Here is a 20,578-nt window from a genome sequence, read left to right as displayed (position 1 = left end):
TGGTGTACGTCATCTTCATTAGCTAAGCTGTTAGCGTTAGCTGCTGCTAAAGGAAGAAATAAATCGGTAAATAAACCATGAGGAGTTATTTCATTAGCTAAGCTGTTAGCGTTAGCTGCTGCTAAAGGAAGAAATAAATCGGTAAATAAACCATGAGGAGTTATTTCATTAGCTAAGCTGTTAGCGTTAGCTGCTGCTAAAGGAAGAAATAAACCAGTAAATAAACCATGAGGAGTTATTTCTCAGATGCTTCCATTTCCCTGCTCTGAAGTTCAGGCTCTGAGAGTTGGAACTGATCCTCTTTGTGGCTCAGTTCCTTCAGTCCAGCGTTGAACTGGACCAAGTTGTTAAAACAGTGGGATGAAAAGTGTTTGCTGCACATTCACAGTCTTTAGCTAACTCTGCTGGAACATTAGCCTCAGATATAGTTTCAAAGTTTTATAGTCTGGAACCTTTCAGACTTATTACAGGTTTTGGGGTTTGGAAGCACATCTGTTTGCTTGCTGATAGTTAAAAGGCTGAAATCCCGTTTTTTTTTCTGGGTTTTGACCCTAGTTAGTGGCGCCCCCTACAGGTGTCCCACAGGTGATGGTAGTACAGGTCCAGAGCTCCAAAACTGTTTAAATCTGGTCTGTAGCCCATTTTGTTGCTGCTCTGTAAGCCTTCAAAAGTGTCTCAGGTTCAAGGTTCAAAGGTCACCTCTGAGGAGCAGCCCACAGTTTCCATTCTGTTACTTCCTGGTTCAAGACCTTTCCAATGATGTCTTCCCTTCTGTCCCACACCAAAGTTTAATGTTCATCTTGCTTCTCAGATCCTTATTAAGACCAAGCTGGATGAAATAATTCAAACATTTTTAAGGGGCAGTTAGTGGTTACTGACGTCTGCTTAATACACTGTGAGACTTTTACATTTGGACCAGTTTAGACTCGGTTTTCCCCATAATTTACAGTGAGTTTCATATTATATTTCTAATGACCCAATATGTTAATAATAGATAAAGATATGTTAATAAAGACCTAATTATACCTACTGTGTCCCTTTCCCAGGCTGACAGGATGGTCCTGGATGACCAAGACTTCAGTATATTATAGAGCCGATATATATAGTTTTAACTTTTTTATTCATAGCTTTACAAAATGTTGTTTATTATTCAATATTATTATCAATTATTATCTTGCAGTAAATTCAGCCGGTCTGGGTTAGTTTAGCTAAGAACAGAACTGCTACCAGTGTCTGTAGCTGTTTATTGATCCGAGCACCTATTTAATGATCATTTTATTCTCTTTTATCCCTTTTTTTTTATCTGTTTTGATTTATTTATCCATGTTTCCTTATTTATTGCTGAAACTAACTGCACTGATCTCCAAACGGTGGACGTGTGAAACTCAGTTTCGTTTTTATGGGACGCATAAGAAGGACAAATCAAGCCTTTATTTGTTCATATATCAGCTGTCCCTGAACACATCATCCTGTAAATAGAATTATTCCGGCTCTCTCCAGTGGCCTCTGCGCTCTGATTGGATGCAGAAGATGTCGGTGGGCAGTGATCTTTCAGGTGTTCATCCAAAACAAACTTATTTCTCCGTTCCCTGCGTGTTTTTCCTTTATATTTCCTTTATAGCGTGTTTCAGCAGCGAAGCCGGAACTAAAGCACATTAAAATAAACTGTAGCCAGAGTATAACAGAGCTGCTGCCAGCTGACGCCACACGGTGGCGCCTCAGTAACCTTAGTAACCACCATAAACTTTACAGGTTAATAACTAACAGACTGAAGCTTGCAAACATTCCCTGAAGGAAGATTGTAAAAATAAAAAGTAAATTTTTTGCTTTCAACGGTTTATTATGATTTCCGAAGTATTTTAAATGTTTGTCTGTGAATGAAAGGCGGGAGCTCTGACTTCAGGCTGCGCTGGTCGCTTCGTGTTGATGGAGATTCGTAGGATCGTGCACGATAATCTCTGCATAACTTTTCGTATGAACTGTGGAGCAGCCTGAAAGTTCCACATCGGACTCTGGAGGAATCGATCCGACTACCAGCTCGGTCAGGCTGAAAGGAGAGTTAAAGGTGACGTATTCTGCTCTTTTTGAACAATTTAACTGGTTTTATTTAGATAGATTTCTAACAGACTTTGGTTAAATCATGTGTTGGTTTAAGCTCAGCGGCTCTCAGCTGTTTTAACTCCTCTGATAACTGTCTGTTAGCTCCACCCTTTTAGTGAGGGCAGCAGGTAGTTAGATAGTTACTCTATTGATCCCAGAGGGAAACAGTTCAGCAGTTAGCTGTAAGTTAGCGGTTAGCAGATAGCTGTAAGTTAGCAGTTGGCTGTAAGTTAGCGGTTAGTTAGCAGTTAGCTGTAAGTTAGCAGTTAACTGTAAGTTAGCAGTTAACTGTAAGTTAGCAGTTAGCTGTGAGTTAGCAGTTAGTTAGCAGTTAGCTGTAAGTTAGCAGTTAACTGTAAGTTAGCAGTTAGCTGTAAGTTAGCAGTTACCTGTAAGTTAGCAGTTAGCTGTATGTTAGCTGTAAGTTAGCAGTTAACTGTAAGTTAGCAGTTAGCTGTAAGTTAGCAGTTAGCTGTATGTTAGCTGTAAGTTAGCTGTTAGCTGTAAATTAGCAGTTAGCTGTAAGTTAGCAGCAGATGCTAGAAAACAATGCTTTCTCATCAACAGTAATGGACCAAGCCGGAGATGTGCACAGCGTAACTCGTAGTAATGCATGTGAACCGTTAATTACTGCGTTTAAACATTTTGGATTTATTAACCTCATTAAACAGTTGTACCTGGAGACCTCCATCTTTATCAGAAACATGCCGATAATGTAACGCTAACACACTGAGAGTGAGGAGAGGACCGGTGTTGTGTTGGAAACACACCTTAAACACAGCTGCAGGTTGTCTGAGTTACAGAACGGAACAGTACCTTAAGTTAGCAGTTAGCTGTATGTTAGCAGTTAGCTGTTAGTTAGCAGTTAGCTGTAAGTTAGCAGTTAGTTAGCAGTTAGCTTTAAGTTAGCAGTTAACTGTATGTTAGCAGTTAGCTGTATGTTAGCAGTTAGTTAGCAGTTAGCTGTAAGTTAGCTGTGAGTTAGCAGTTAGTTGTAAGTTAGCTGTTAGTTAGCTGTAAGGTAGCAGTTAGCTGTAAGGTAGCAGTTAGTTAGCAGAGAAACTGCTTTGTTATGATCCCAACAGAAAATGTTCTGCAGAATGAGCGTGAATCAGCCGGTGAGTTTGTTCATTTAATTTTCTGCACCACGCTCTCTCTCCCCCACGGTTCCTGCTCTGTGGCGCTCGCCTCAGCCGGGGCCACGACACTCGCCGTTGGAGTGGGTTTTATTTTTATTCAAGTTGTTGTGAACAGTCACTGTTTCGCTGCGTAATGCTGCGAATTATCAAGAAAACTCCATCAAGACTGTCAAAAACCGGTCATTTTAAAGGAAAAATCCGTACACTTTGAACAGAAATGCATATTAATCTTCACCGGTCCGGCCTCGGTGCGGTCGTTGTCGTGGCGTTGAGGGTCAGCGTGATGTCATCAAAGCTCTCGGGTGTGTTCACTGTGGATTTCATGGAAAATGTGAAGAAACGATCTGAATGGACACGTTTGAAGACCTTTTCAAATTGTGGGGAAAGCAGAATATAGTTGGCATCACGGTGGTCATCGTCGTGGTGACCGAGGTGGCGGCAGGTCCCGTGGTGACTGGGTTGGGACTCGGATCACAGCGGAGCTTTAAAAGCAGGGACAGTTCCAGCTCAGAAACTCATCCAGCTGCTAACATCTGTGTCCAGGCTTTCTAACGGACACTTTATTTACATATTCATCCTCTTTGGTTCTTTGTTTTCCTTCTTTTCCGTCTTCTTTCTGAGCTTTTCTTCAGTTTTCGCTCGTCTTTTGTCCGTCTAACACACGTTCGTGTTATTCGTCCGGACACAGACTCGCACCTGCTGTTTTTCTGCCGTTAACATGAATATTTATGAGCCGCTCTTACATAAACTGTAGGGCGGCCAATCAGGCGCCAGGTGGCCTCTTTCCTCATGAATATTCAGCAGCAGCTCGGCACAAAGGAGGCTCAGCTGCTCCTTTAACCCTTTCTGTCACGCTGATTCAAAGCAGCTCAACTTTATTTCAGAACAGGAGGTGGAAGAAGTGATGATGACGATGTCACGTTAACTCGTTATCGATGATGTCACAGATGGAGGTGAAGGAGGTGCTGCTCCGATTGGCTGAGGAGCTGTGACTCCACCATCATCAGCCAATCGGAAGGCTTCATTTCACTTCCTGTTATGAATTGTTACCTCATCAACAGCCAGCTGTCAATCAATGACTTCAGGAGCCTCTCCCTCCTCCGACTTCTTCCTTTTTAATCTTTTTCCTTTCTTTGTACTTTCTTCTGTTCAGTTTCATTCTTCTTTTCCAGTTCTTTTCACACCCTTTCTTTTGTCTTTTCAGTCACTTTTCCATCTCCTTTCCCGTTTAGCTTCTTTTTTTTGCTGTTTCTTCTTGTTTGGATTCAGATTCTCTGACATTCTGTAAAATCTTTCTCCAGGTTGGAACTAAAGCTCAGAATCGGCGTTTGGAGATGAAAGCGTTGACTTTCCTGAGCTGAAACCAAACAGTTCAGATAAAATGAGACGAACAGAAAGGACCTCAGAGGTGTTTCAGCGTCAGTTTTAATGAATTTACTGATGAGAAACACACAGCATCCTCCATGAAGTGTCTGAAGACGTGGAAATTAAACATGAAAGTAGATAAATGTCGGTTTAAATGTTTGTTTTATGAGCTCATGAGCAGAATAAATAAATGTAACAAATTTAATCTTTAGTTAATGTCAGTTACCATCAAATCTGTAGGTTTGGTGAAAGTGACACAATAATCTGTAGAATAATTAGTGTTATTACACAGTAATAATCATCTGTCACCATCACATTTTATCATCAATAATACTGAAAAAACATTTTTTTTCATTTAAAATGAGACACGTGAAGCTCGATTTAAACGGAGAATTTTCACGTTTTCTCATTTCTGTGTTTGTGGTGTTTACTAAATGGGTGGATGGAGGGAGGATGGAGGGTGGATGGATGGATGGATGGAGGATTGATGGATGGATTGATGGATGGATTGGAGGGTGGATTGATGGATTGATGGATTGATGGATGGATGGGTGGATGGAGGGAGGATGGAGGATTGATGGAGGATGGATGGAGGGTGGATTGATGGAGGGTGGCTGGAGGATTGGAGGGTGGATGTATGGATTTATTGATTGATGGCTGTTAGCTGATCAGGTGTGTGCGTCACAGCTGGCCTGATCTCAGCCTTTTTCACCACGAGGATAAATGAACCCTTTCTTTAAATTATCTGCCTGCATCCGTCTGCAGAGATCAGAGTTAGTTACAACAATCCAACTGATCAGAGTTAGTTACAACAATCCAACTGATCAGAGTTAGTTACAATAATCCAACTGATCAGAGTTAGTTACAATAATCCAACTGATCAGAGTTAGTTACAATAATCCAACTGATCAGAGTTAGTTACAATAATCCAACTGATCAGAGTTAGTTACAATAATCCAACTGATCAGTGTTAGTTACAATAATCCAACTGATCAGAGTTAGTTACAATAATCCAACTGATCAGAGTTAGTTACAATAATCCAACTGATCAGTGTTAGTTACAATAATCCAACTGATCAGAGTTAGTTACAATAATCCAACTGATCAGTGTTAGTTACAATAATCCAACTGATCAGTGTTAGTTACAATAATCCAACTGATCAGAGTTAGTTACAATAATCCAACTGATCAGAGTTAGTTACAATAATCCAACTGATCAGAGTTAGTTACAATAATCCAACTGATCAGAGTTAGTTACAATAATCCAACTGATCAGAGTTAGTTACAATAATCCAACTGATCAGTTTTAGTTACAATAATCCAACTGATCAGAGTTAGTTACAATAATCCAACTGATCAGAGTTGGTTACAATAATCCAACTGATCAGAGTTGGTTACAATAATCCAACTGATCAGAGTTAGTTACAATAATCCAACTGATCAGAGTTAGTTACAATAATCCAACTGATCAGAGTTAGTTACAATAATCCAACTGATCAGAGTTAGTTACAATAATCCAACTGATCAGAGTTAGTTACAATAATCCAACTGATCAGAGTTAGTTACAATAATCCAACTGATCAGAGTTGGTTACAATAATCCAACTGATCAGAGTTAGTTACAATAATCCATCTGATCAGAGTTAGTTACAATAATCCAACTGATCAGAGTTGGTTACAATAATCCAACTGATCAGAGTTAGTTACAATAATCCAACTGATCAGAGTTAGTTACAATAATCCAACTGATCAGAGTTAGTTACAATAATCCAACTGATCAGAGTTGGTTACAATAATCCAACTGATCAGAGTTAGTTACAATAATCCAACTGATCAGTGTTAGTTACAATAATCCAGTTGATCAGAGTTAGTTACAATAATCCAACTGATCAGAGTTAGTTACAATAATCCAGCTGATCAGTGTTAGTTACAATAATCCAACTGATCAGAGTTAGTTACAATAATCCAACTGATCAGAGATCGGTGTTAGTTAAAGATGGAGGAAAGAAAGATGGAGGAAGGAAAGATGGAGGAAAGAAGGATGGAGCCTGACCGATGGAGGAAGGAAAGATGGAGGAAAGAAGGATGGAGCCTGACTGATGGAGGAAGGAAAGATGGAGGAAGGAAAGATGGAGCCTGACCGATGGAGGAAGGAAAGATGGAGGAAGGAAAGATGGAGCTAAAAAGGCAGAATGGGGACTGTTGGGTTCCATCATTTTTCCATGGGACCAATCTTAGCTCAGGACACTGAAACAAAGCAGAAGCTGGAGCTTCAGCCAGCCTGTCCAGTCTCTACTCGACTGTTTCCTCCCAGCAGCAGACATCATTCTGTCATGAGCGGCAGGATGTTTGGATCCACTGAGTCTCAGCAAAAGGGACGACTCAGCAAAAAGCCAACAGAAATGTGCATTTATTCGTTCCTGTCGGTCTGAATCTGTCTCTGTACAGATAACACTTCCTGTTTTATTGGTCATATCTGGATCTAACAATGAGATGCTGGTAGATTTCTGTCTTTCTGGACCAAAGATGCTGCAGGACCTTCATCAGCTGAGGTAACCGCTGCTTCTTCTTCTTCTTCTGTTTCTAACCAAGCTTCCTCTCAGTTGGTCCTGTTCATGAAAAGGAACGGATCATGTTTGATTTGTTTCAAAGCGCAGGATGTTCCCGGTCCTGATAACTGAATATTAACTTTGGACCAGGAGGGCCTGTCCTTCAGGAGAGGTGGAGATGTTCTCCGTCACAACAGAAGAAGAAGAAGAAGAAGAAGAAGAAGTGTCAGGAACTGGACGGAAGGAGGACAACGTGGTCCTGCACCTGTCCTGGGTGATGGAGGAGGTGTCGGGTTCGGTGACAGAAGGCATTCGGGAGGAAGAGGAGGAAGAGGAGGGTCGGTGTGTTGCCAGATCAGCTTTCAGCGCGCGGATCAATGCAGGGTCACGTGACCGCATTGGAAATCAATGTTCAGATGTTGGTGGTCACCTCTTCTGAAGTCTCAAAACTTCCTGTCCAGAAGCAGCCTGCGCGTGCGCGCGTGTGCGCGCTGGTGGTCGTGTTTCTCGTGCGTGATGAAGAGTCGGTCTTCCGCTGAAATCTCGCGGTGTTTTGAGTTTTCTCGTGAATATTACGGCTCGCTGTCGTCAGGGATATTTCCATTTCTATCAATTTTACACCCCTGCAAGTAAATGTGCCTGCGCGCGCCTTCAATGCCCGTGTCTCGGGAGCGCGCAACTGCAGCAGAGCCGTGCGGGGAGGGCGGGGGGAGCGTGCGTGCTCCCAGTCACTTCTCATCCCACTAATTTAGCAGGAAGGAGGGAGGGAGCCGCTCAGCGATGTGTTGGTGATCTGGGGACCGAGAGGCTGACGGACCGTCGGAACCGCCGCAGTGTCTGACCTGAAAAGCGCCGAACCGCCGCCGCTGCGGCTCAGAAAACCTACTGCACCCAAACGCCGCGGGCTGGGCAGGTTCTCCACCTCCAGGTGTGTGAGGAGGAAGCGCCGTCGAGCGCGCACTGATCCGCCGGGACCGAGCGGAGCGGCAGCGCGATCAGCTCCCGCAGAAGAAGAGCGCAGTCTGGGCTTCTCGCTCGTGTTTTCCGGACACGCAGCGCGCGCTCGGTGCCGGAGCTCCGTGTTTACGCAGCGGCTGCAGCCGGAGAGGAGCGGCCCCCAGCCGCCGCCGCTCGGAGCGCGTTTGCGGGAGATTCCGACAGCAGAGGACGGAGGAGGACTCGGCACCGCCCGCCCACACCTCCACCAATGGGTTAGAACCGGGTTGTTCTTGCAGAGCAGCCCGAAGAGCCGCGGAGGGTCCGCTCACACCTGCGCACACCTGCCCACCGCGACCTGCGGGGGCTGGATGATGTAGCTGCCCCACCAGCACCTCTGCATCCCGTAGAAGCAGCGCCTCCACCCAGCAGCGCACCACCGCCTCTCTCCCCTGCACCACCCAGCGTCCCACCATGCCGGCGGGGATGAAACCGCTGGAGAAGTTCCTGAAGAAGCAGACCACGGCGCTGACCCGGGCCGGGGGGTTCGTCGGCGGGGTGGCGGATAAAAGCAGCGGGGGAACCGGGGCGGCCCGCCGCAGGGCCAGTCTGTCCCGGGTCGTGCCTTTCTTCAGGGAGACGTCACCGGAGAGCGGCCACGCGCGGGAGGTGTTCAGGTGAGTGTGCGTGAGGCCACGGTGGGGGGGTTGGAGAAAGTTACCTGAATGTGGGAGAGACCCTGCAGCTGTGCGGAACTCGGCTTCAGCGCAGTTTCTGATTAAAATGACTTCACAGATGGATTAAAGTTGAGGTGCAGATTATTCCCTTTTCTCTGACTGGATTATCGAGCCTCGTGTGGTTTCCAGGCTTCCTCCGCGAGGCTCCTGGCTGCTCTGCGCTGACACGCGCAGATGCGTTTGAAATGTATTTGGGTCAAACAGAGGAAATGAATTAAACTGCTGATTTGTGGACGCATTGATCATTTTCACCGACCCGGTCACATCCAGCTGCTGCGGTACCAGAAGGTAAATCTGAGGCTTTATCTCAGGCGGTTTTCATTCAGCAGCTTTTTGCTGCTTAACTGACGGCTTTCTGTGTTCGTCAGGTTTGATGACGCAGATAAGAGTTGGAAAACGATGCTAAAGGCCTCGGGACACTTCACAGACGCAGTCCAATTCAAGCCAATTAGAATCCAGTTCATTTTATTTCATCTAAAAAAAATCCCACTCATTAAATTTAAATGATAACAGCCGAGATCAGGAAACCAACAGATTAACTGAAACCCGTCCTGAGCTGCATGAGGCGACTGTGGAGAGAAAAAACTCCTTTTTAACAGGAAGAAACCTCCATCAGAACCAGAACCAGGAAGAAACCTCCATCAGAACCAGAACCAGGAAGGGTCCATCTGCCTGGACCAGCTGGGGCTGAGAGGACAGGAAAGAGGGGACAACAAGCAGCGTAACACCAGGCCAGAGACACCTGCTGAGAGAGAGAAACACAAGTTAATGACAGCAATGATGTCATCTGTACATGGAGGGAGGAGAGGTGCATCATGGGAGCTCCCCCAGCAGGCTGGGCCTGTAGCAGCAGAACTATGGGATGTTTCAGGCTCACCTGAGCCATCCCTAACTATAAGCTTTATCAGAAAGGAAAGTTTCAGCCTGATCTTAAAGGTAGAGAGGGTGTCTGCTTCCTGAAGCCAAACTGGCAGCTGGTTCCACAGAGAGGGGCCTGATAACTGAAGGCTCTGCCTCCCATTCTGCTTTTAGGGGCCTGATAACTGAAGGCTCTGCCTCCCATTCTGCTTTTAGGGGCCTGATAACTGAAGGCTCTGCCTCCCATTCTGCTTTTAGGGGCCTGATAACTGAAGGCTCTGCCTCCCATTCTGCTTTTAGGGGCCTGATAACTGAAGGCTCTGCCTCCCATTCTGCTTTTAGGGGCCTGATAACTGAAGGCTCTGCCTCCCATTCTGCTTTTAGGGGCCTGATAACTGAAGGCTCTGCCTCCCATTCTGCTTTTAGGGGCCTGATAACTGAAGGCTCTGCCTCCCATTCTGCTTTTAGGGGCCTGATAACTGAAGGCTCTGCCTCCCATTCTGCTTTTAGGGGCCTGATAACTGAAGGCTCTGCCTCCCATTCTGCTTTTAGGGGCCTGATAACTGAAGGCTCTGCCTCCCATTCTGCTTTTAGGGGCCTGATAACTGAAGGCTCTGCCTCCCATTCTGCTTTTAGGGGCCTGATAACTGAAGGCTCTGCTTCCCATTCTACTTTTAGGGGCCTGATAACTGAAGGCTCTGCCTCCCATTCTGCTTTTAGGGGCCTGATAACTGAAGGCTCTGCTTCCCATTCTGCTTTTAGGGGCCTGATAACTGAAGGCTCTGCTTCCCATTCTGCTTTTAGGGGCCTGATAACTGAAGGCTTCCACAGAGAGGGGAACCTTAGGCGATGGGAATAAAAACGAGGTTTCTTGCTTTGACTCGTGTCCTTCTGCATTAAATCTGGTTTTACTGGATAGTTGATGACAGAATGACGAACTTTAACAAACCTTCACCCTCCAGGTGTTGATCGGACGGAACCGGTCCTGGAGACACGGGCTCGTCTTGAATTTAGACCCTGGATAAACATAATAAACCAGGGATAAACGCACTTTTTAATTTCCCGTTTCCTGCACCTATTACTGGAGGATTCCCCCATCTGTCCACAGCTGAAGACTCAGACCAGATTAAACGTTTTCCTCCCAAAGTGCAAACCTTTTCTCACCCTCCGTCCGGTCACACTTGGCCCTCCTCTGCCCCTACTGGTCATCTACATATTGCAGTTTGTGTGGCGCTCGGTTCTGAAGATGTGCACCGATGACACTCCAAATGAAAACGTCATATTCCTGAATTTAAGCTCGGCTTAAGACCCGAGTCTTTAAAGACAAATTTGATCGAATTCAGGTTAAAGAGACGGTGAGTAACAGTTACTGCCATCTAGTGGCCAAGTTGGAGAACGCAGCTAATCTGTGTTTGTTCCTCGTTATTAATTCAGTCTGTTTAACATCACACACGTTTATTCTTGTTTTCTACCTTCATGTCTGAGTTTGTTTGATCCTCCACTTCTTAAATTCTTCACTCACAGCACCTCTGACTCCTCCCCTTTCTTCTTCTTCTTCACCCTCTCCTCGCGGTACTCTTCTTCTGCGTGCCTTTAGTGGACAGACGGATTTGATCTTGGGTTATTCTCTAACAAACGTCTGAACGTGCTTCATCTGGACGTTAAAACTGCAGCTCGCTGTGACATCATCAAACCTGACCACGGATGAGCTCATCATCGGACGCAAAGCCTCACGTGTTCTGCTGGTTCTGGGATCTTTACACCTTCATACGGGTCTTTTATTTAAGCCTCTTGTTGTGTTTGTACTCTGAGTTTAGTGTGAAAACCAACTCGAGCTCTCGAGGTCCAAAGCCTGAGAGTTCTGATCAGATCAGATTGATCCGATCAGTTAATCATCGATCACTGAACTGAAACTCTGACCTTTGACCCCCTGCAGCCCCGACAGCGAGGACCCCCCCTCCTGGCCCTCAGCCGCAGGGACGGGTCTGGTGTCGGTGCCCAGCACCGCCAACAGCTCCGGTTCCGGTTCCGGTTCTGGAGGAGGCGACGTCCGCAGCCCGTCTCTGTCGAGCGATGAGCAGAGCTCCGAGGCCAGCCTGATCACCGAGACCAGCAGCTGCGGGGGGGGGGGGCACGCCGCACCACCCCGACACCCCGGACAACCTGACGCTCGCCGTGCTGGACAGCGTGGCGGGAAAACGCCTCGGACACTGCACAGGTGAGACGGTACCGACGTGAGTCCAGATCCAGTGTGGAAGCATCTGTATGTGGGGCTCGAAAGTATTGGGACACTGTGTCCATTGGCAGAAGTGGCTGAATCTGGCTGTGGTGTCCACAGACTTTTGAAACTTTCCGTGTGTCGGCGGAACAGACGATGGCAGAAATGATCAGAATAATTCTGCTCGGTGCCGAGTCCTCCGTCCTGATGGGAGTCGGTCAGATCCAGGTTCTGTTCTGGTTCTGAGTCCACAGCTGATATCTCACCAGCTGCAGCCTCAGCTGCGTGTGTTTGAGACCCAGAAGGTTACATAATGGCAGCCGTGCAGCCTGCTTATTTCAGCTGAAGTGCGTGCATGTGTGTGTGTGCATGTGTGTGCGTGTGTGTGCATGTGCGTGCATGTGTGCGTGCGTGTGTGTGTGTGTGTGTGTTGGAAGCCTCGGGACTTTTGCTGTTTACATAAGTAAAATAACTCATAAAAAACCATAAATTCAGCATTTTTATCCATTAAAGAATGTTTTTTTTAATTGTTTATTATTTTAGGAAATCAAACAGCTTCAAACTTTAGTTTCTCTCAGAGAAAATGAAACTCCTGATCAGGTGGGTTTGGTTTAAAGAGCAGTTTGTGTTTTCTGTGACGTCAGCAGCGTCCGCAGAGCGAACTTATATAACGGATAATAAACTAATATAAATAATAATAAACTTATATAACAGATAATAAACTAATATAAATAATAATAAACTAATATAAATAATAATAAACCAATATAACAGATAATATACTAATATAAATAATAATAAACTAATATAAACAATAATAAACTAATATAACAGATAATATACTAATATAACAGATAATAAACTAATATAAATAATAATATACTAATATAAATAATAATATACTAATATAACAGATAATAAACTAATATAACAGATAATAAACTAATATAAATAATAATAAACTAATATAACAGATAATAAACTAATATAAATAATAATAAACTAATATAACAGATAATAAACTAATATAAATAATAATAAACTAACATAACAGATAATATACTAATATAACAGATAATAAACTAATATAACAGATAATATACTAATATAAATAATAATAAACTAATATAACAGATAATAAACTAATATAACAGATAATATACTAATATAAATAATAATAAACTAATATAAATAATAATAAACTAATATAAATAATAATAAACCAATATAACAGATAAACTAATATAACAGATAATATACTAATATAAATAATAATAAACTAATATAAACAATAATAAACTAATATAACAGATAATATACTAATATAACAGATAATAAACTAATATAAATAATAATATACTAATATAACAGATAATAAACTAATATAACAGATAATAAACTAATATAACAGATAATAAACTAATATAAATAATAATAAACTAATATAACAGATAATAAACTAATATAAATAATAATAAACTAACATAACAGATAATATACTAATATAACAGATAATAAACTAATATAACAGATAATATACTAATATAACAGATAATAAACTAATATAACAGATAATAAACTAACATACTAATAGAATTAATATGAGAATATAATCTCTAATGATGGAAACTGCAGAGTTTCACCTTCCTGCTCGGCTCTGGACTCTGAAACAGTCAAATTAGTCATTTTTAGGACATTTTCTTTGCCCCGAGCAGCTGTTTTTCTTCCCTTGTGAAGCGAAAGCCCGTCCAAAGGTCCAAAGGTCTGCGATTAGCGGAGGTTTGCAGATTAGTTCTGTTCGTACCGGTCTGTGCGGACTCGGCTTAACGCTGCAGTTTGCTCCAGAGACGCAACAGCTGACTTCAGTTCAGATTAGATTAAAAGTTAAAGCTCCGCTTGGATCCAGGACAGCAGGTCGACCTTCATCCTGTTTCTGTGTCGCATCCGGACCCCAGACCTGGAGAGGAACCAGGTTCTGAACAAGGGTTCTGAGCCGAGGTTCTGCTGCCTCCGCTTCAATGATGGAGTTCACAAAGCTTTGGTTCTGGTTGGGCTCTAAAGCCCCTTCCTTAATGTAAGAGGTTCTTACATCTAAGCTTGGTGCTGATCCAGAACTCAGAAGGAAACTGTTCAACAGTCTGTTTGATTTGAGCAGAACCAGCGCTGTGTTGGTCCAAAACTGGCCTAAAAAACTGGATCCCAGAGAGCCTCGGACACAAAGCTCACGGTGGATAGATGCACATCAAGTTAGATCTGACAGGAAACATGCAGTTAAAACATTGCAAAATACACATTTTTACACTTTTTTACATCTTTTTACACTTCCAAAACCGTTTGGATCCTCCAAACACTTCCTGTCCTCCCTGTCTGTCAGAATTTCATGAAAATATGATAAAAACTGAGTGAAAGTATTTAATTTATATTCCACCAAGTTTATTTTCATTGTTTACAGTTAAAAACCATCTGAAACGAGCTCTTTTAGGCTCTTTAATGCACCCCTTCCTAAAGGCCCGCTGTCTTTTGATTGGCTGGCTCCCGGAAGCCTGCAAAGGAGGACCAATCAGTGCTTATGAGAAGATTTTAGGTCAACTCTGTGATTGTAATTCTGGTTCATCGTTCAATATGAAATAAAACAAGGATACTTCAGGAAAACCTGATTTATTTCCACATCTCATCCATCCATGAGACGATTCAAAACCAGATCAAACATGTCGATATTTCCTAAGAAATATCGACATTTTTATGGTGTTTCCCACTTTATTTCACTGAACTGCCGGGTTTCCTTCCCTGTTTTTGGTGTGAATAAGAAGTAAAAGTCTTCCACTCGTGCATAAAACGGTTTAAATGCTCGATTCAAGGTTTTCTTTCCTGTTTTCCGGAGGACTTGATGCTCGTTAGACGAAATGGATCCAAGTTTTTGGATCTGGGTTAAAAGGTTAAAGGTTAAAACGAGGCGAATCCCGGGTCTGAGCTGACAGACTGAACTCAGAGACGGATTTGATGTCCACCACAGTCGTTGTTTGTCCCGCTGCTTCCACTGAATTACATCCAGCACATATGTGGCCCAAACCGTCCTCCTCTGGTGACTCAGATCGACTCAGATGGAAAACCGACGAACGTGTGGCAGAAAATAAGGAAAAGCTGATCAGTTTTCCTGAAGCTAAACATCCTGTGACGTTTCGGTTGTTTGATTTTGGGGATCATTTAGCTTTAGCTTCTCTGCGGACAAAAAACGAGCTTCCAGCGCGTTTGTTCTGGTAAAAATGGATGAAATGCGTCACTGTTTCCCCCCCGGTGTCGGTAAGGATGTTCAGAGGCTGTGTTCAGGCTGGGAAACTGAACTGAACCGAGTCCACGTCATGCTGCTGTGCTTTTGTCTCTGTGCTTCATATTTAATTGCTGCAGAGTGTCGGGCGAACCCACAGCCACATTCACTTTAACTCAGCCACACCCTCAGCACTCGCACTCATTACATGTTGGCGGTTTGACTCGTGCTTAGCTCTGGATTCTCACCTGTCTGGTTTTACCTGCTGGAGTCGGGAGAGTCTCGCACACACCTGCACCGACGCTGATTCAACTTCAGGCCACAGAGGAAGTGGACAGATGTGGGGATTTACTGAAAACGTGTGCACGGCGTGTGTTTCTGAGGAGGAGGGTGATTGGGATGATTGATGTGGAGTTTAAACCTCCAGCTTCTTATTTAGCGGCGTGTGCGTGCCACAGAGCCGCCCTTCATTAGCGCCGCCAGCTGCTGGGTTATTTCTGACATCCGGACATGATGCAAAACAAAAACAGGCTCAGTCGTGCTGCACCTGCGCAGGTGAGGCTCCCACCTGAGACCGGTTAATCCTCGCGATGTTTTCACAGTAAAAAAGCAACAACGTGAGCCTCAGCAGCAGCTAAACGCTCGGTTTACGAGCAGTTCAGTGGGTAACATCTGGTCCCCCAGCGTCCAAACACTGGGTTCAGGTTAGATTTAGAGTAAAGGTTCAGGTAAAAAGATGGAGAATGTATTAATCAACAGAGTTTTCTATCGATTACTCTGTTGATTAATCGAAATATTGATATAATCCGGCTAAACTTTTGCAATAATAACTATTTAAAAGCGAAATATTGACATAATCCGGCTAAATGATAACTATTTAAAAGCGAAACATTGACATAATCCGGAAAAAACTTTTGCAATAATAACTATTTAAAAGCGAAATATTGACATAATCTGGCTAAACTTTTGCAATAATAACTATTTAAAAGCGAAATATTGACATAATCCGGCTAAACCTTTGCAAAAATAACTATTTAAAAGCGAAACATTGACATAATCCGGCTAAATTTTTGCAAAAATAACAATTTAAAAGCGAAATATTGACATAATCCGGCTGAACTTTTGCAATAATAACCATTTAAAAGCGAAACATTGACATAATCCGGCTAAACTTTTGCAATAATAACTCTTTAAAAGCGAAATATTGACATAATCCGGAAAAAACTTTTGCAATAATAACTATTTAAAAGCGAAATATTGACATAATCCGGCTAAACTTTTGCAATAATAACTCTTTAAAAGCGAAATATTGACATAATCCGGAAAAAACTTTTGCAATAATAACTATTTAAAAGCGAAATATTGACATAATCCGGCTAAACTTTTGCAATAATAACTATTTAAAAGCGAAATATTGACATAATCCGGCTAAACTTTTGCAATAATAACTATTTAAAAGCGAAATATTGACATAATCCAGCTAAACTTTTGCAATAATAACTCTTTAAAAGCGAAATATTGACATAATCCGGAAAAAACTTTTGCAATAATAACTATTTAAAAGCGAAATATTGACATAATCCGGCTAAACTTTTGCAATAATAACTATTTAAAAGCAAAATATTGACATAATCTGGCTAAACTTTTGCAATAATAACTATTTAAAAGCGAAATATTGACATAATGCGGCTAAACTTTTGCAATAATAACTATTTAAAAGCGAAATATTGACATAATCCGGCGAAACTTTTGCAATAATAACTATTTAAAAGCGAAACATTGACATAATCCGGCTAAACTTTTGCAATAATAACTATTTAAAAGCAAAATATTGACATAATCCGGCGAAACTTTTGCAATAATAACTATTTAAAAGCGAAACATTGACATAATCCGGCTAAACTTTTGCAATAATAACTATTTAAAAGCGAAATATTGACATAATCCGGCTAAACTTTTGCAATAATAACTATTTAAAAGCAAAATATTGACATAATCCGGCGAAACTTTTGCAATAATAACTATTTAAAAGCGAAACATTGACATAATCCGGCTAAATATTTGCAATAATAACTATTTAAAAGCGAAATATTGACATAATCCGGCTAAATAATAACTATTTAAAAGCGAAATATTGACATAATCCGGCTAAACTTTTGCAATAATAACTATTTAAAAGCGAAACATTGACATAATCCGGCTAAACTTTTGCAATAATAACTATTTAAAAGCGAAACATTGACATAATCCGGCTAAACTTTTGCAATAATAACTATTTAAAAGCAAAATATTGACATAATCCGGCGAAACTTTTGCAATAATAACTATTTAAAAGCGAAACATTGACATAATCCGGCTAAATATTTGCAATAATAACTATTTAAAAGCGAAATATTGACATAATCCGGCTAAATAATAACTATTTAAAAGCGAAATATTGACATAATCCGGCTAAACTTTTGCAATAATAACTATTTAAAAGCGAAATATTGACATAATCCGGCTAAACTTTTGCAATAATAACTTTTTAAAAGTGAAATATTGACATAATCTGGCTAAACTTTTGCAATAATAACTATTTAAAAGCGAAATATTGACATAATCCGGCTAAATAATAACTATTTAAAAGCGAAATATTGACATAATCCGGCTAAATAATAACTATTTAAAAGCGAAATATTGACATAATCCGGCTAAACTTTTGCAATAATAACTATTTAAAAGCGAAATATTGACATAATCCGGCTAAATGATAACTATTTAAAAGCGAAATATTGACATAATCCGGCTAAACTTTTGCAATAATAACTTTTTAAAAGCGAAATATTGACATAATCCGGCTAAACTTTTGCAATAATAACTATTTAAAAGCGAAATATTGACATAATCCGGCTAAACTTTTGCAATAATAACTATTTAAAAGCGAAATATTGACATAATCCGGCTAAACTTTTGCAATAATAACTTTTTAAAAGCGAAATATTGACATAATCCGGCTAAACTTTTGCAAAAATAACTATTTAAAAGCGAAATATTGACATAATCCGGCTAAACTTTTGCAATAATAACTATTTAAAAGCGAAATATTGACATAATCCGGTTAAACTTTTGCAATAATAACTCTTTAAAAGCGAAATATTGACATAATCCGGCTAAATATTTGCAATAATAACTATTTAAAAGCGAAATATTGACATAATCCGGCTAAATGATAACTATTTAAAAGCGAAATATTGACATAATCCGGCTAAATATTTGCAATAATAACTATTTAAAAGCGAAATATTGACATAATCCAGCTAAACTTTTGCAATAACTGAAGCTGCTCTGATGGACTGAATATTAGTTCTTATTAACAGGCTCTGATGGACTGAATATTAGTTCTTATTAACAGGCTGAAGCTGCTCTGATGGACTGAATATTAGTTCTTATTAACAGGCTCTGATGGACTGAATATTAGTTCTTATTAACAGGCTGAAGCTGCTCTGATGGACTGAATATTAGTTCTTATTAACAGGCTGAAGCTGCTCTGATGGACTGAATATTAGTTCTTATTAACAGGCTCTGATGGACTGAATATTAGTTCTTATTAACAGGCTGAAGCTGCTCTGATGGACAGATTCAGGACAATATGACTGTCGTTCAGGTCACATTTCAACAGAAATTAGTCACTATTTGCCCTTTGAAACGCTCCAGAGTTGTTTTCTTCAGTTTCCTCCATCGAGTCAAGCTGCTACAAACGTGCACGTTGCGTGTGCACGTTGCGTGTGCACGTGCCTGACAGTACTAACTGTCCGTGTGAAACGACCGCGGAGCAGAACATGTTGGTGGAGCTGCAGGAGGACGGGTTTCTTCCAGCTGCTTTTCCAGCTGCTTCTCCTGTAAAATACAAAAACAGACAAAGATGGAAAGTTTCTCGGCAGATTTCTGACGGAGGAACCAAACCTCTGACATAACACCAACACCCAGTCAGGACGGGCGTGTTCAGGCAGGCAGGTGTTGCTGAATACTTTCAGCTCGACTGGAGGGATCGCTGTGCTCCATGCGCTTGTCTTTGTGTCTTTGTGGGGACCAGCGGGTTTCAACATGTTGTGAGGACATTTGTGGAAGTGAGGACAGTCTGTGCAGTTTTCACTTTCAAAGGTTCTGATGTGGTTTCTGGGCTCAGATTAGAAGCTGGTTCATGTCCTGGGATTGCTATGTTTTGGTTTGGGTCCCCGGAAAGCTGAGTGTGTGTGTGTGTGTGTGTGTGCAGTTTGCGTTGGGTTGTGAGTCATGTGTTTGTGGTCTTTGGCACTCTGATTAAGTCTCTTTCTGCAGTTGTAATTATACATTTTAGTCATTTTATTGTCCAGCAGAGAAGAAAACAGATAAAAATAAAGACAGAAAATAAGCAACAATTTGAGCTCTCAGCTGTGATCTGTTTTCCTGGAGCTGAGAGAAGCTGCTGCCTGGTTATCTCAGAGGGTTGTTTTACGGTGGCCATGAGGCCGGAAACGTGTCGGTAATGTCTGCCTGAGCAGCTCGGATCAGCTGTTTCCTTCTTTAAATGCACTATAAATGTCTATAACGTTCCTTTGATGAATGACGAAGTAAACTTTAGTTTTTTCCTCTTTTTCTGTGGGTGGAACTGTGCAGAACCTCGAGAACCGGCTGCTTCCACGCTGCCTTAAATACGTAGGGCTGCTCAGGATAGCATCTTCTCCATCTGTTTCTATCTTTCAAAAGTGCATTAATGATGAAAACATGAAGCAGATACGCTCAAATTTTACGGCAGAGTTTATTAACTGAAGTAAACACACGATTAGTTCTTTAATTAAATGAAACTATTAATGCTAAATCCCAGCATTAAAGGAGCATTAAAAACGAGGATCGTGTTTAAATGTAAACAGATGTGTAAAGCAGCCATTTTGTTTGACCTCTGAGGCATTACTTCCAGCTGTGAGATGAGGTGAGACCTGCTTCTTCGTGCTTTTGGGGGGGTGATCGTGGACCAGGTTTGCACGGGACGCTTCTTTATCTTTTTACTGAATCCGAACCACTTTCGGATGCTTTTTGTCGTCTACTTTCACAGTTTGGGAAACAACCCGAGTTCGGCTTCAGCTCTCCTGGCTCATTCTCACGTTTTCCTTCCTCAGTCTCAGTTTGTTTTTCCTTTTGGGTTTTCTGTGCCGTTATCAACCAGCTTAGAGGTGCTTTATCGCCAACTAGTGGCCTGGAGCCAGATCAGATTTAATGCTGATCAGTTTCCTGGCTTTTCCTGATTCAGATCCAAGCAGTTTCTGGAACATAAACGCAGCACATAGAGTGACCTGCAGCACAGACGACGGGTTTCCAGCTGAGAAGCTTTGTGTTCGTGCACGTTGTCTCCAGCCCTCGGATGTTCTGCGCAGCGTTCGTCCTCCTGCTGTT

At 41.8% G+C, this 20,578-nt stretch overlaps 2 protein-coding genes across 2 annotated transcripts in view; both read left to right on the top strand.

Annotated features, from left to right (window-relative positions):
• The window catches only part of jmjd6 (jumonji domain containing 6, arginine demethylase and lysine hydroxylase), a 154,358-nt gene that overhangs the window by 92,894 nt on the left and 40,886 nt on the right, over positions 1-20,578 (top strand). The window lies entirely within an intron of this gene.
• The window catches only part of rapgefl1 (Rap guanine nucleotide exchange factor (GEF)-like 1), a 39,182-nt gene continuing 26,281 nt past the window's right edge, over positions 7,678-20,578 (top strand). Inside the window, 3 exon segments of the mRNA XM_072368098.1 lie at positions 7,678-8,765; positions 11,620-11,809; positions 11,811-11,901. Coding sequence (XP_072224199.1) covers positions 8,563-8,765; positions 11,620-11,809; positions 11,811-11,901 — 484 coding nt within the window. The 5' untranslated portion in view covers positions 7,678-8,562.

This window comes from Leuresthes tenuis, unplaced genomic scaffold (assembly GCF_036924035.1).
Source record: "Leuresthes tenuis unplaced genomic scaffold, fLeuTen1.0.hap1 SCAF_17, whole genome shotgun sequence".
Taxonomy (NCBI): Eukaryota; Metazoa; Chordata; class Actinopteri; order Atheriniformes; family Atherinopsidae; genus Leuresthes; species Leuresthes tenuis.
The sequence above is the reverse complement of the archived record's forward strand: the minus strand, read 5'-3'. Positions and strand labels throughout refer to the sequence as shown.